Genomic DNA, 13165 nt, shown 5'->3' with positions numbered 1-13165 from the left:
CAAATAAAAGACTATTTTTGTGTGCAATTTAGAAAACAATCGGCAAAGAAATACATAACTTGTAGTAAATCCCATAATATGAAAAAAGACTTTCCCTGTGTGTGGGGGGGGGGGGGGGGACGACTATAGAAAATGAACATTTAACGGTGTACAATTCTGAGTAATACAAAGCTCTATAACTTAAACGAATAAATTAAATCGTTTCCTTTTTCAGATTTAAAACAAATTTTTTATTTCTTTTGAATACCATGACTGTGGACCCAGTAAGTTCTTGTTGCCAACCATTAACCTGTGGGTTATCAGCAAACATAATCTCTCAGCCAACTTACCGGTATCCAACATATGGAGACTATATCGGTGGATACAATGATATTATTAGTAAACAGGTACATCAGTAGGGGTGCAACGATACGGTCGAAACCGTATTGCGATATATTGCAATATAAGAAACCGTATTGCGATATGTATTGCGATATAGTTGATATTATTTATATTTAATATTTATGGGTTGTTTTTTTAATAAAATAAGGAGGCATGCATTTTTTAATGATCTTTATTTAGTTTCAGATGTCAGGTTAAATGTTTTAGGCTATATTTTTCTTCAAGAATATGAGCATGTCCACAACTTCAGGATTGAGTGCGGCCCTCTGTGCTGTGACAATGTCCCCAGCTGTACTGAACACGCGTTCTGATGGTATTGATGTGGCTGGAATACACAACCGTTTCCTGGCTAACTGTGAGAGAAGAGGAAATTGCCAGTGGTGTTCTTTCCACCATACCAATGGGTCTTCTGACATCGGTATAAGCGCGTGACCTTTGAAGACATCAATTTCGAATATTGCCCGTTCCAAGTTGGATTTCTTGGGTAACATCTCCTCCTTTATGAAAACAACATCACCTAAAATGGAGGCTAAACCACCACTGGCACAACTAGACTGAGTAGTGAGGTCACTTGTGATCTTTGTCGAGGTTGTAGTGACATCATCAACTGGTTTGACATCAGACTGTGCATCTGAAATATGGTATTAGAACAGCCCTGTATATTGCTATAGTGTAAATGATTTGTTGCTAGAACAACATTTTAAAAAGTAAACACTGACTCAACAGGAGTAAATAAGGAGCCAATTTCTTCTGATATATTTTTTAATATGAATACAATTAAATATCAAGAAGATTAAATTTCCAAGAAATAAATAACAGTAAACAGTGAATATATTTCTCATACTTTATACAATACATAACTTTACAATTGGCCCACAGTCTCATATTGTGACTGAATGATAGTAGACATAAAAAAAGTTACTTTAGCGGTAATTTGAATTTTGAATTGTTTTAATAAAAAATAATATGTTCATTTGCCTTGTTTTTATTTGTTAAAAAATAATTTAAAACCAGTAATTATTTTGTGGGTACAGGGTAACATTAAAAAAATTAAAAGTATTAAAGTATCCATTATTTATTCCAACCTGACAGTTTTTCAAGTGTACACATGTCATAACTTTTTGTCACACTTATACTTACAAACAAACATTTTTGGAAAAAGGTAATTGAATGAAAGACAAAAGTTACCAGCTGATTCCATATCTGGTAGCATGACTGGCAATGTAGGTAGGTCATCAGCAACTGTTGTGGTTGATGTGGTTGGTTCCACCTTCACAGACACAAGTCGTGGTTTCATATTAGCTGCTTCAACTGCAAGTCTGTGGTACACCTCATGTTGCTGCTCTGCATTCACACATGACACTTTAAAGCGGGGATCCAGTGCAGTACACTCTTTCAGAAACTCCTGCTTATTGCTATACCTGGAAGTAAGGGCGCGCATATTATTTGTCAAACCAACATCAGTGACATTCAGTGGTTGTATTCACTATTCAATATGTGTAACACCCAGACCCCCACCCCACCCGCTTTGGTACGTAATATACAGATAATGTAATGAATATATTGAGTAATATTGAGTATTCAATATTTGGAGCAACATTTAAATTCAGTAACATACCCTTTGTAAAATGTAACAGTATACAGTATGTATTTCATTTACAGGAAAGGACATTTTATTTTCATTTTCCAACAGACAGGACAACACACACATACCACAGCTTTTGATATACTTGTCAGTAGTCAATGAGCAATCATTTGGACAGGAGCCTTACATTTAAATATTATGATTGTGCAATACACTCCAAGATTATATTCATTAAAAGTTAAAACAGTCTTACCTGCTTTCCAAATCAGAAGCCATGGCCTTCTTCATCTGTTTAATAACATCAGAATCCATCTCTGTAGACACCAAGACACTTGTCAACCATTTCCTCTGGAGTGGAAGAATGATTGATACAGTAGGCATCTTCTCTGTGCACAATACAGTAGTAATTGCTTTCAGTGGAAGAAGGCACGACACAATGTCCTCTGCTATCGTAATATCTGCCTCAGATAATGTTGATATGTCATTCACATTGCTGCGGATTTCTTTAGCCACTAGTGCGGCATAGATTGCGGGCTGCAGTTCAAGAAACTCCAGCATATCACATGCAGAATTCCAACGTGTGGGTACATCTTGAAGTAACTTAACATTTTTAAGTCCTTGCTGTTTGGTTTTCTCTTTAAGCAAAGCTGCAGCAGTCGTACTCCGGTGAAAAAAGGATACGACGCGCCGTACACGAGCAAGAATTCGTGACACAGAATTCACCTTAAGGCCCCTCTGCGCTGCCAAGTTGAGTGTATGAGCGTAGCATCCAATATGAGGAATACAACCTGCCTCTCTCGCTGCAACTTCCATATTTGCCGCATTATCAGTGACCAAAGGAGGGTTCTTGTTAAGGCCCCATTCAGAAATTGCGTCAGTTAAAACTTGGGCAATGTTTACACCTGTATGGCTCTCTGGCAATTCTCTTGTTTGAAGTACGAATGACTTCAGGTTCCAGTCTTCAGTGATGTGAGAAGTTGTTATAGTAACATAAGACTGGGTTGCTCTACTTGTCCATCCATCAGTCGTGAGTGCTACTGGGACATCCTTGAGACTGGAAATAACGTCAGCGCGACATTCCTGGTACATGTTAGGTATGACAGTTTCGGCGAAATAAGTGCGTGATGGTAACTGGTACCTCGGATCAAGTTGTTCAACCATATCTTTGAAACCTTCGTTTGACACGATGCTGAACGGTCGGAGATCTTTAACTATAAATCTTCCGATAGCTTTAGTGACAGTTTTATGTCTTTCGCCGGTAGTTTTATATTTCGTTGTCTGTAAGAAAATGCTCGGTATGGTTTGTGGGAGCATTGCAGCCATTGATACTTTCTTCTGTGTAGATGAAGTAGTCGAAGCTGTACCACTTTTTGTATTAATTTTGTGATGACGATTCAAGTGTGTGCTAAGATTAGTAGTTCCACCACTAAAGCGAACGTCCATTTTACATCTTTTACAAACTGCCAACCCCTCCTGAATTTCGCCCGTGTCTTTTCGTTTCTTCAGTTGAAAATTTTCCCAAAAGCCACTTTTTGCCTTTTTGTTTGAAATTAATTCAAATTCCATTATTTGTTATCTGTCCTGACCGGCACAACCTGTCACGAACACATCTCAGTAACAAATGCAACTGATGTTAAGAACCGATCGGCAAAGACTTAATGTCGGAAAAAAATTAAAGACGGCTGAATTTCAGATCATAAACATCAAACGCATCATCAAAAACAATTAAACATCAAACACGTCGGTGTTTCTTTGATGGTCAGTTACTAAATACTTGTTGCACGTGTTTTTCTTGGATCAAAGTTAATAGACCTAAATGATTATATAAACAACGACATTTATTAGCATAATGTTTTTCTTGGTCATTTTTTAATTTTTATTTTTAGCACACGCTATACCACAGGTGTTACGGTGTCAAACCAGTTGTAAATTGTCGCATTGGGAAATCCTTACTATCGGGCTTTTCCGTTGCTGCTCGCTTGATACGGAAATGTACGTATTCAGTCGTAATCTTCCGGCAGATCGACCGAACCAAAGGTTATTGGCCGAAGTGTCTTAAACGATCAGCAGAAGTATTCCGAGTTCAGGCGAAAACAGCGAAGTGCGAGTCTCACTTGTTGCAAGTTGTTGGTTTATTTCTTTGACGATGATAGCAGTAGACGAATTCCAACGTAAATGAATAATAATGTGTAGGTAACAAAAGGTGTATTTGTAAATTTGTAATTATCCTTAACTGGTTATTTTTATTTGACTTTTAGCACGTTTTGTTTAGATGTCAGAACCAAGTATAACCGACCCGACTACGCTTGACGTGATTGTCACATTTCCTGTCATCGCCAATTAATCAAATGATGGGTTTTTTGTTTTGTTTATTTGTTTGTGTGCCTATTTCAAGTCAAGTCAGATACAAAAAAAAAAGCGTGTAAAAATCGCGATACGCAAAACTGTACCGCGGTTCGTATCGAGCTGATCAATTATCGTGATATACCGGTATACCGGTGTATCGTTGCAGCACTATACATCAGATTCTTTAGCTTTGAATAATGCAATTTGGCTATATTGACGCTTTAAGTTACGACATTTGAAGGTATTTATAACAACAGACAACGTTTTTATACGCCCGTCCTTTGACGGGTCAATTTATCGTTTGGCGTTGTCCGAAGCATATCTTTCTTGTCAATTCACAGCGGATCATCAAACATTGAATTCGACTTACTTTTGATGGGCGGGCCATATCTTTCTCATCAATTCATATAGGATCGTCATAGCTTGCATTCAACCTACTGTTGCTGGGCGGGCCATATCTTTCTTATCAATTCATATAGGATCGTCATAGCTTGCATTCAACCTACTTTTGATCGGCGGGCCATATCTTTCTTATCAATTCATAAAGGATCGTCATAGCTTGCATTCAACCTACTTTTGCCCCTGCGTGTGCTGTAACCTCACCGTGGTGCAGGGGTGTAACATTCTCTTTGTGAATGGCCAATACAGCACAAAATTGAAGTTTTGAGTAAAATTCAGTATCCGTAAAATTCTGTGATATTTGTGTTTTTGTACAGTTCTTTACACTGTTTTTGTTTAAGTCTTGAATTTTTATATTAATGTTGATCATCACTTTATTTATTTGCATTACCATAGTTTGACACCCAATAGCCGATGTATATTTCGTGCTGGGGTGTCGTTAAACATTCATTCATTCATTCATTCAACCTACTTTTGCTGGGCGGGCCATATCTTTCTCATCAATTCATATAGGATCGTCATAGCTTGCATTCAACCTACATTTGATGGGCGGGCCATATCTTTCTCATCAATTCATATAGGATCGTCATAGCTTGCATTCAACCTACTTTTGATGGGCGGGCCATATCTTTCTCATCAATTCATATAGGATCGTCATAGCTTGCATTCAACCTACTTTTGATGGGCGGGCCATATCTTTCTCATCAATTCATATAGGATCGTCATAGCTTGCATTCAACCTACTTTTGATGGGCGGGCCATATCTTTCTCATCAATTCATATAGGATCGTCATAGCTTGCATTCAACCTACTTTTGATGGGCGGGCCATATCTTTCTTATCAATTCATTTAGGATCGTCATAGCTTGCATTCAACCTACTGTTGATGGGCGAATCGTGTGCCTTAGTCGGTATTAGTTTTTCTTTAAAGACACTGAAATTATTATCCCAGCTTACATTATTCTTAATATAAATATTTGTTTATACACAACACGGGGACGTGGAATTGGAAGGATTGCTTATTTTACGAATGACACTTGTTCTTCTATTGTTCTACGACATGAGTCCAGTCATTCCTTTACCCACATAGTACACCTAAAACTTACAACTCATCAACTGAATATCTGTAAGAGTTACTGCTAATTTAAGAGCAAACGACATCCTTCCGAGTTAGATATTTAAAATATGCTAAATATATAAACTATAATATAAATATTTGTTTATTTCAGCTTTTGGTGTCGACATCTTGTGGCAGAAGTCTGCAAATGTGTGAGGATACCCAAGGATGTCCAAAAAGACTTGAAAGTCGGACTCTAAATTATTTAATAAACTCGTAAAACGAAAGTTTTGATCTCAGACGTTCTTTGTTAAATATACTAGTTTCATTGTATTTTTATTCCTTCTCTTTGTTTCTCCCCCCCCCCCTCTCTCTCTCTCTCTCTCTCTCTCTCTCTCTCTCTCTCTCTCTCTCTCTCTCTCTCTCTCTCTCTCTCTCTCTCTCTCGCAACCTCTGCCTTAATCCTGGATTAACTTGTGTATTTTCTGGCTGGTGGTACTGCCCCCCCCCCCCCCCCCCCCACCTTCCTTATGTAGACCGAGTAGGGAGAACATTGATGAGCTATGGTCGACATTTTAAAAAATGCCCATCATGGTCCAGGAAAATGTTGAAGATCTGGTAATGACTGTCAAGCACATTACAAACAGTGAATGACAAGTGTTTATACGATGCATTTAATTATTAAAGGGACTATCTTGAATTTTAGGCGACTGTTAAAATGATGTCGACCAACAGAGAACTCTTAAAGGGTTTGCTGCAACTTTTAATATGTTATCGTCTAACAGAGCCTTTTTAACGATTCTAATTAAATATCAAATATATTTTTCTGTATAAAATATTAGTGGCTGTATATTAAAGGTGTTTCTGATCGTTCTAATATTTTTACCAGGTTAAATTTCATTTTATTTCCTAAAATATAACGCAATTATTTGAAGACAGAATTCAGTTTGGGCTTCTTAAAAATATTAAGACGAGAAGAAACAAATTGAATATACAGACACTGATACTCTAAGCAAGAAAATATATTTAATATGTAAGTTTAATCGTAAAAATATTTTATTAGTCCGAAACATCTTACAATGCAACGAACTCAGGAATGTCCCTTTAATGACCGTATTTATATATTAAATATATTTTTCGAAGTACAGTATTACCTAGTGGTTGTATATTAATAGTGTTTCTGGTCGTTCTAGATTTTATACTTGATCAAACTTCACCTTATTTCCAGATATATATTGATTCGTACCGTACGAAATTATTGGGATACCAAATCCAGTTTGTGCTATTTACAAATAGTAGGACGATCAGAAACACATTGAATATACAGACACTGACATTTATAAACAAACTATATTTAATATGTAATACTAGTTATTACAAAATTTGATTAGTCGAAAACCGCGTCCTTTGATATACTAGTTATGGTGTACTGGCTGGGAGGAGTCCACCGATGGGAATCGATCCTAGACCGACCGCACATTAAGCGACCGCTTTTCCACTGGGCTACGTCTCGCCCCCTTCATGATACCTTGGCATAACCTACATCATATAGTCAGTCCCCCAACAAGCTGAAAAAAGTAGTATAACTCACATTTAAAAATAAACAAATTCATTGTAATCATCCGATAAATGCTTACCATAGTCTGACACCCAATAGCCGATGTATTTTTCGTGCTGGGGTGTCGTTAAACATTCATTCATTCATTCATTCCGATAAATGCTTTTGAGGTACCTTGGAATTCAGGACGCTACAGTCAGTAAAAAAAGAAAAAGAAAAACCAAGACAGAATTAAGAGGACAACCGTTTCCCCACCTGCACAGAATAGTTTACATTAAAAAATGCACTTTTGGTATTTTTATTGAATGACGACTGCTTCCTGTCCCTGCCCACGCTAATTACGGCCCTTACTCAGCACCCACTAGCCTCAAGATCGATGGCTTAACAACTACACCACCAACGGAACATTGGATTTGTCAAACCTCTATTGAGAGTGGCAGTCCTCCTGCAGACAGGTCACAAGGGGTGTATCAGTCTCTGTTGTTGCAGTCCACCTACAGACAGGATGTATTAGTCTGTAGTGTCAGTCCACCTACAGACAGGATGTATCAGTCTGTAGTGTCAGTCCACCTACAGACAGGATGTATCAGTGTGTTGTTTCAGTCCACTTACAGACAGAATGTATCAGTCTGTAGTGTCAGTCCACCTACAGACAGGATGTATCAGTCTGTGTTGTTTCAGTCCACCTACAGACAGAATGTATCAGTCTGTAGTGTCAGTCCACCTACAGACAGGATGTACCAGTCCGTCGTGTCAGTCCACCTACAGACAGGATGTACCAGTCTGTGTTGTTTCCGTCCAGCTACAGACAGAATGTATCAGTCTGTAGTGTCAGTCCACCTACAGACAGGATGTACCAGTCTGTCGTGTCAGTCCACCTACAGACAGGATGTATCAGTCTGTAGTTTCAGTCCACCTACAGACAGGGTGTATCAGTCTGTAGTGTCAGTCCACCTACAGACACGATGTATCAGTCTGTGTTGTTGCAGTCCACCTACAGACAGGATGTATCAGTCTGTAGTGTCAGTCCACCTACAGACAGGATGTATCAGTATGTGTTGTTGCAGTCCACCTACAGACAGGGTAGTGTCAGTCAACCTACAGACAGGATGCATCAGTCTGTAGTGTCAGTCCACCTACAAACAGGATGTATCAGGCTGTGTTGTCGTAGTCCACCTACAGACAGGATGTATCAGTCTGTGTTGTCGCAGTCCACCTAGAGACGGGATGTATCAGTCTGTCGTGTCAGTCCACCTACAGACGGGGTGTATCAGTCTGTAGTGTCAGTCCACCTACAGACAGGATGTATCACTATGTAGTGTCAGTCCACCTACAGACAGGATGTACCAGTCTGTCGTGTCAGTCGACCTACAGACAGGATGTATCAGTCTGTAGTGTCAGTCCACCTACAGACAGGATATATCAGTCCGTCGTGTCAGTCCACCTACAGACAGGATGTATCAGAATGTAGTGTCAGTCCACCTACAGACAGGATGTATCAGTCTGTAGTGTCAGTCCACCTACAGACAGAATGTATCAGTCTGTAGTGTCAGTCCACCTACAGACAGAATGTATCAGTCTGTAGTGTCAGTCCACCTACAGACAGGATGTATCAGTCTGTGTTGTTGCAATCCACCTACAGACAGGATATATCAGTCTGTAGTGTCAGTCCACCTACAGACAGGATGTATCAGTCTGTAGTGTCAGTCCACCTACAGACAGGATGTATCAGTCTGTGTTGTTGCAATCCACCTACAGACAGGATATATCAGTATGTAGTGTCAGTCCACCTACAGACAGGATGTATCAGTCTGTAGTGTCAGTCCACCTACAGACAGGATGTATCAGTCTGTTGTGTCAGTACACCTACATACAGGATGTATCAGTCTGTGTTGTTGCAGTCTGTGTTGTTGCAGTCCACCTACAGACAGGATGTATCAGTCTTTCGTGTCAGTCCACCTAAAGACGGGATGTATCAGTATGTAGTGTCAGTCCACCTACAGACAGGATGTATCAGTCTGTCGTGTCAGTCCACCTACAGACGGGATGTATCAGTCTGTGGTGTCAGTCCACCTACAGACGGGATGTATCGGTCTGTCGTGTCAGTCCACCTACAGACGGGTTGTATCAGTATGTAGTGTCAGTCCACCTACAGACGGGTTGTATCAGTCCACCTACAGACGGGATGTATCAGTCTGTCGTGTCAGTCCACCTACAGACGGGTTGTATCAGTATGTAGTGTCAGTCCACCTACATACAGGATGTATCAGTCCACCTACAGACAGAATGTATCAGTCTGTAGTGTCAGTCCACCTACAGACGGGATGTATCAGTATGTCGTGTCAGTCCACCTACAGACAGGATGTATCAGTCTGTAGTGTCAGTCCACCTACAGACAGGATATATCAGTCCGTCGTGTCAGTCCACCTACAGACAGGATGTATCAGAATGTAGTGTCAGTCCACCTACAGACAGGATGTATCAGTCTGTAGTGTCAGTCCACCTACAGACAGAATGTATCAGTCTGTAGTGTCAGTCCACCTACAGACAGAATGTATCAGTCTGTAGTGTCAGTCCACCTACAGACAGGATGTATCAGTCTGTGTTGTTGCAATCCACCTACAGACAGGATATATCAGTATGTAGTGTCAGTCCACCTACAGACGGGATGTATCAGTATGTAGTGTCAGTCCACCTAGAGACGGGATGTATCAGTCTGTAGTGTCAGTCCACCTACAGACGGGATGTATCAGTCTGTCGTGTCAGTCCACCTACAGACGGGTTGTATCAGTCTGTAGTGTCAGTCCACCTACAGACGGGTTGTATCAGTATGTCGTGTCAGTCCACCTACAGACGGGATGTATCAGTATGTAGTGTCAGTCCACCTAGAGACGGGATGTATCAGTCTGTAGTGTCAGTCCACCTACAGACGGGATGTATCAGTCTGTCGTGTCAGTCCACCTACAGACGGGTTGTATCAGTCTGTAGTGTCAGTCCACCTACAGACGGGTTGTATCAGTATGTAGTGTCAGTCCACCTACAGACAGGATGTATCAGTCTGTAGTGTCAGTCCACCTGCAGACAGGTCATAAATGATGTATCAGCCTTTAGTGGCAGTCCTCTTACATACAGCTCCTAAATAGTGTATCAGCCTATGTAATGACAGTCCTCCTATAGACAAAACACACGTGATTCACGGTAGCACTCATGATCTTATCCCCTGACTTCTTTGTGCAGAGATATGAATGTTTATTATTGTAACTCTTTTGATTTGGAACGAATGAGATTAATCACATGTAAATACTAATAATAATAACTAGTTCAAAAATCCAGTCCTGGTGGGGTTTTTTTTATAAATCTCTTAAAGACTGTAATAAGAGTCTGAGATTTTAACGTCATGGCTACGCAGTACAAACTGTATGCGCATGTCATCATTGGATATTTAAGTCTAGACTTAAAAGTTTTATACGCACGGGCTCAGATCTAAAAAATTATCTCAATCCAGATCACAGTTCACTGGTATTAAAACTTTCCAACATTATATACAACAATATCCCGTGGTAAACTGAGAGGTAGTATTGTAGGTACTTGATTAGGGAAACTGATTTGGAGGAGGGGCAGATTATTATATGTTGCATTCTTCAAGAAGTACTATTGCTTGAGGTAAGTTGAGAGAGAGAGAGAGAGAGAGAGAGAGAGAGAGAGAGAGAGAGAGAGAGAGAGAGAGAGAGAGAGAGAGAGAGAGAGAGAGAGAGAGAGACGCAGACATACACACCACACACATATAGACACACAGACACACGTACACAAACAAAGACATACAGACATGCACACACCACACAGACTGACACACAGACACACAAACAGATACACACAGACACACATATACCACACACGGAGACACACACATAGACACCACAGACCGACAAACACAGACACACTCACATACACATACAGACAGACACACACACACAGAGGGAGACAGACACACACACACACACACACACACACACACACACACACAGAGAGAGAGAGAGAGAGCACATACACATACAGAAAGACACACACATACCACATACACACACTACACACATAGACATACACACATTGACACAGGCAGGCATACACATACAGGCAGACAAATACGCACACACACACACCACACAGAGAGAGACAGACACATACACATGCCAGACATACACGCAAACACGCACACACACACACACACCAATGTCTATTAGCTTCCGCCGTGCCTGTACGTGTACTAATTGAAGGAAGGAAAGAAATGTTTTATGTAACGACGCACTCAACACATTTTATTTACGTTTATATGGCGTCAGTCATATGGTTAAGGACCACACAGATATTGAGAGAGGTAACCCGCTATCGCTACTTCTTGGGCTACTCTTTGATTAGCAGCAAGGGATCTTTTATATGCGCCACTCCACAGACAGGGTTAGTACATACCACGGCCATTTATATACCAGTCGTGGTGCACTGGCTGGAACGAGAAATAGTCCAATGAGCCCAAACCGACCGCGCATCAAGTGAGCGTTTTACCACTGGGCTACGTCTCGTCCCATGTGTACTAATGTGATTAGCCGTCCAGAGTGTAACAGTTGATGACTGGTTTCTCGGCGTTCGTCTTATTTAATGGCATGGATGAAAGGAAGATTGAGACACCTTAAACAATTTTATGGCAAATTAATCCATTAACGTGCCATCTCGTGCACCGATGGAGACAGTTGACAAACTTACTCGACACGCAATAGTGTATGCACTAGCAGAGAACGCATTGCTGCATGTGGTGAACGCATAAGTAATGGGCGAACACATATTTCCGTTTTGCTGTCAGAAGAAAGACACAATTTATTAAATGTAAATCCATGTATGTAAAACAGCTCCGAGTGAGGAAGGAAATGTTTTATTTAACGACGCACTCAACACATTTTATTTACCGTTATATGACGTCGGCCATATGGTTAAGGACCACACAGATATTAAGAGAGGAAACCCGCTGTTGCCACTTCATGGGCTACTCTTTTTCGATTAGCAGCTAGGGATCTTTTATATGCACCATCCCACAGACAGGATAGTACATACCACGGCCTTTGTTACACCAGTTGTGGAGCACTGGCTGGAACGAGAAATAGTCCAATGGGTCCACTGACGGGAGCCGCAAGTGAGTTTCGGTAGCCGAAACACCTCGGGCTATCGCTAACGCCAAACATAGGAAAGACGTGTCACCCTGGGGAATTGCATTAAATTAATGTTTAAGACACCCCCAGCACAAACATTCATCGGCTAGTAGGTGTCAAACAAAGGTAGGTATACAATAGGTTTAAATTTAACATCAAATATATAATTATGTAAAAACAAAACCCACAGTGTAAGTATATTTTAAAACTTTGTAAAAAAAAAAATCAAATGTTTTAAAAACTTTAAAATTAATTCTGGATGGAGCCAGGATTTTTAAAAGGGTAGGGTTAAAAAAATCATTAATATATTAAAAGGGCAACTTTGAACATATAGGAATAAAAAAATGTTTTATTTAACGACGCACTCAACACATTTTACTTATCGGTATATGGCATCACACATATGGTTAAGGATCACACAGGTATTGAGACAGGAAACTCACTGTGATTTGATGGGAAGTTGTACACAATAGATTTGAAAACTTTAATTGGTTGTAACACCGCCGTTGGGGTGGCCAGGTGTGGGATTGGGGACGGTTTGGTCATATTTGCAGTTATAAACAACAAGGAAAAGGTTTGCAACTCTAACCTGATTGCAGCTATAAAACATAAACAGGAGTAGAATTTTAATTCTTGTTTTTA

At 40.1% G+C, this 13165-nt stretch overlaps 1 protein-coding gene across 1 annotated transcript; it reads right to left on the bottom strand.

The window, feature by feature from the left end:
* Positions 1–584: 584 nt before the first annotated feature.
* On the bottom strand, positions 585–3289 carry LOC121389357 (E3 SUMO-protein ligase ZBED1-like). The gene is made up of 3 exons (XM_041520951.1): positions 2220–3289; positions 1570–1802; positions 585–1012 (listed from the first exon to the last, which is right to left on the bottom strand). Exons 1-3 carry the CDS (start codon positions 3287–3289, stop codon positions 585–587), a joined length of 1731 nt encoding a protein of 576 aa, XP_041376885.1.
* Between the last annotated feature and the right edge of the window lie 9876 nt (positions 3290–13165).

The sequence above is a fragment of the Gigantopelta aegis genome, chromosome 14 (genome assembly GCF_016097555.1).
Source record: "Gigantopelta aegis isolate Gae_Host chromosome 14, Gae_host_genome, whole genome shotgun sequence".
NCBI lineage: Eukaryota > Metazoa > Mollusca > Gastropoda > Neomphalida > Peltospiridae > Gigantopelta > Gigantopelta aegis.
The sequence above is the reverse complement of the archived record's forward strand: the minus strand, read 5'-3'. Positions and strand labels throughout refer to the sequence as shown.

Bases quoted from the DNA above. Each gene is read 5' to 3' on its own strand.
- LOC121389357 (XM_041520951.1), bottom strand. From the start codon at position 3,289: ATGGCTGCAATGCTCCCACAAACCATACCGAGCATTTTCTTACAGACA. The intron at 1,803-2,219 runs GTAAGACTGTTT...CCTTACTTCCAG, and splicing joins GCTTCTGATTTGGAAAGCAG to GTATAGCAATAAGCAGGAGT. The intron at 1,013-1,569 runs GTAACTTTTGTC...ACCATATTTCAG, and splicing joins ACCAGATATGGAATCAGCTG to ATGCACAGTCTGATGTCAAA.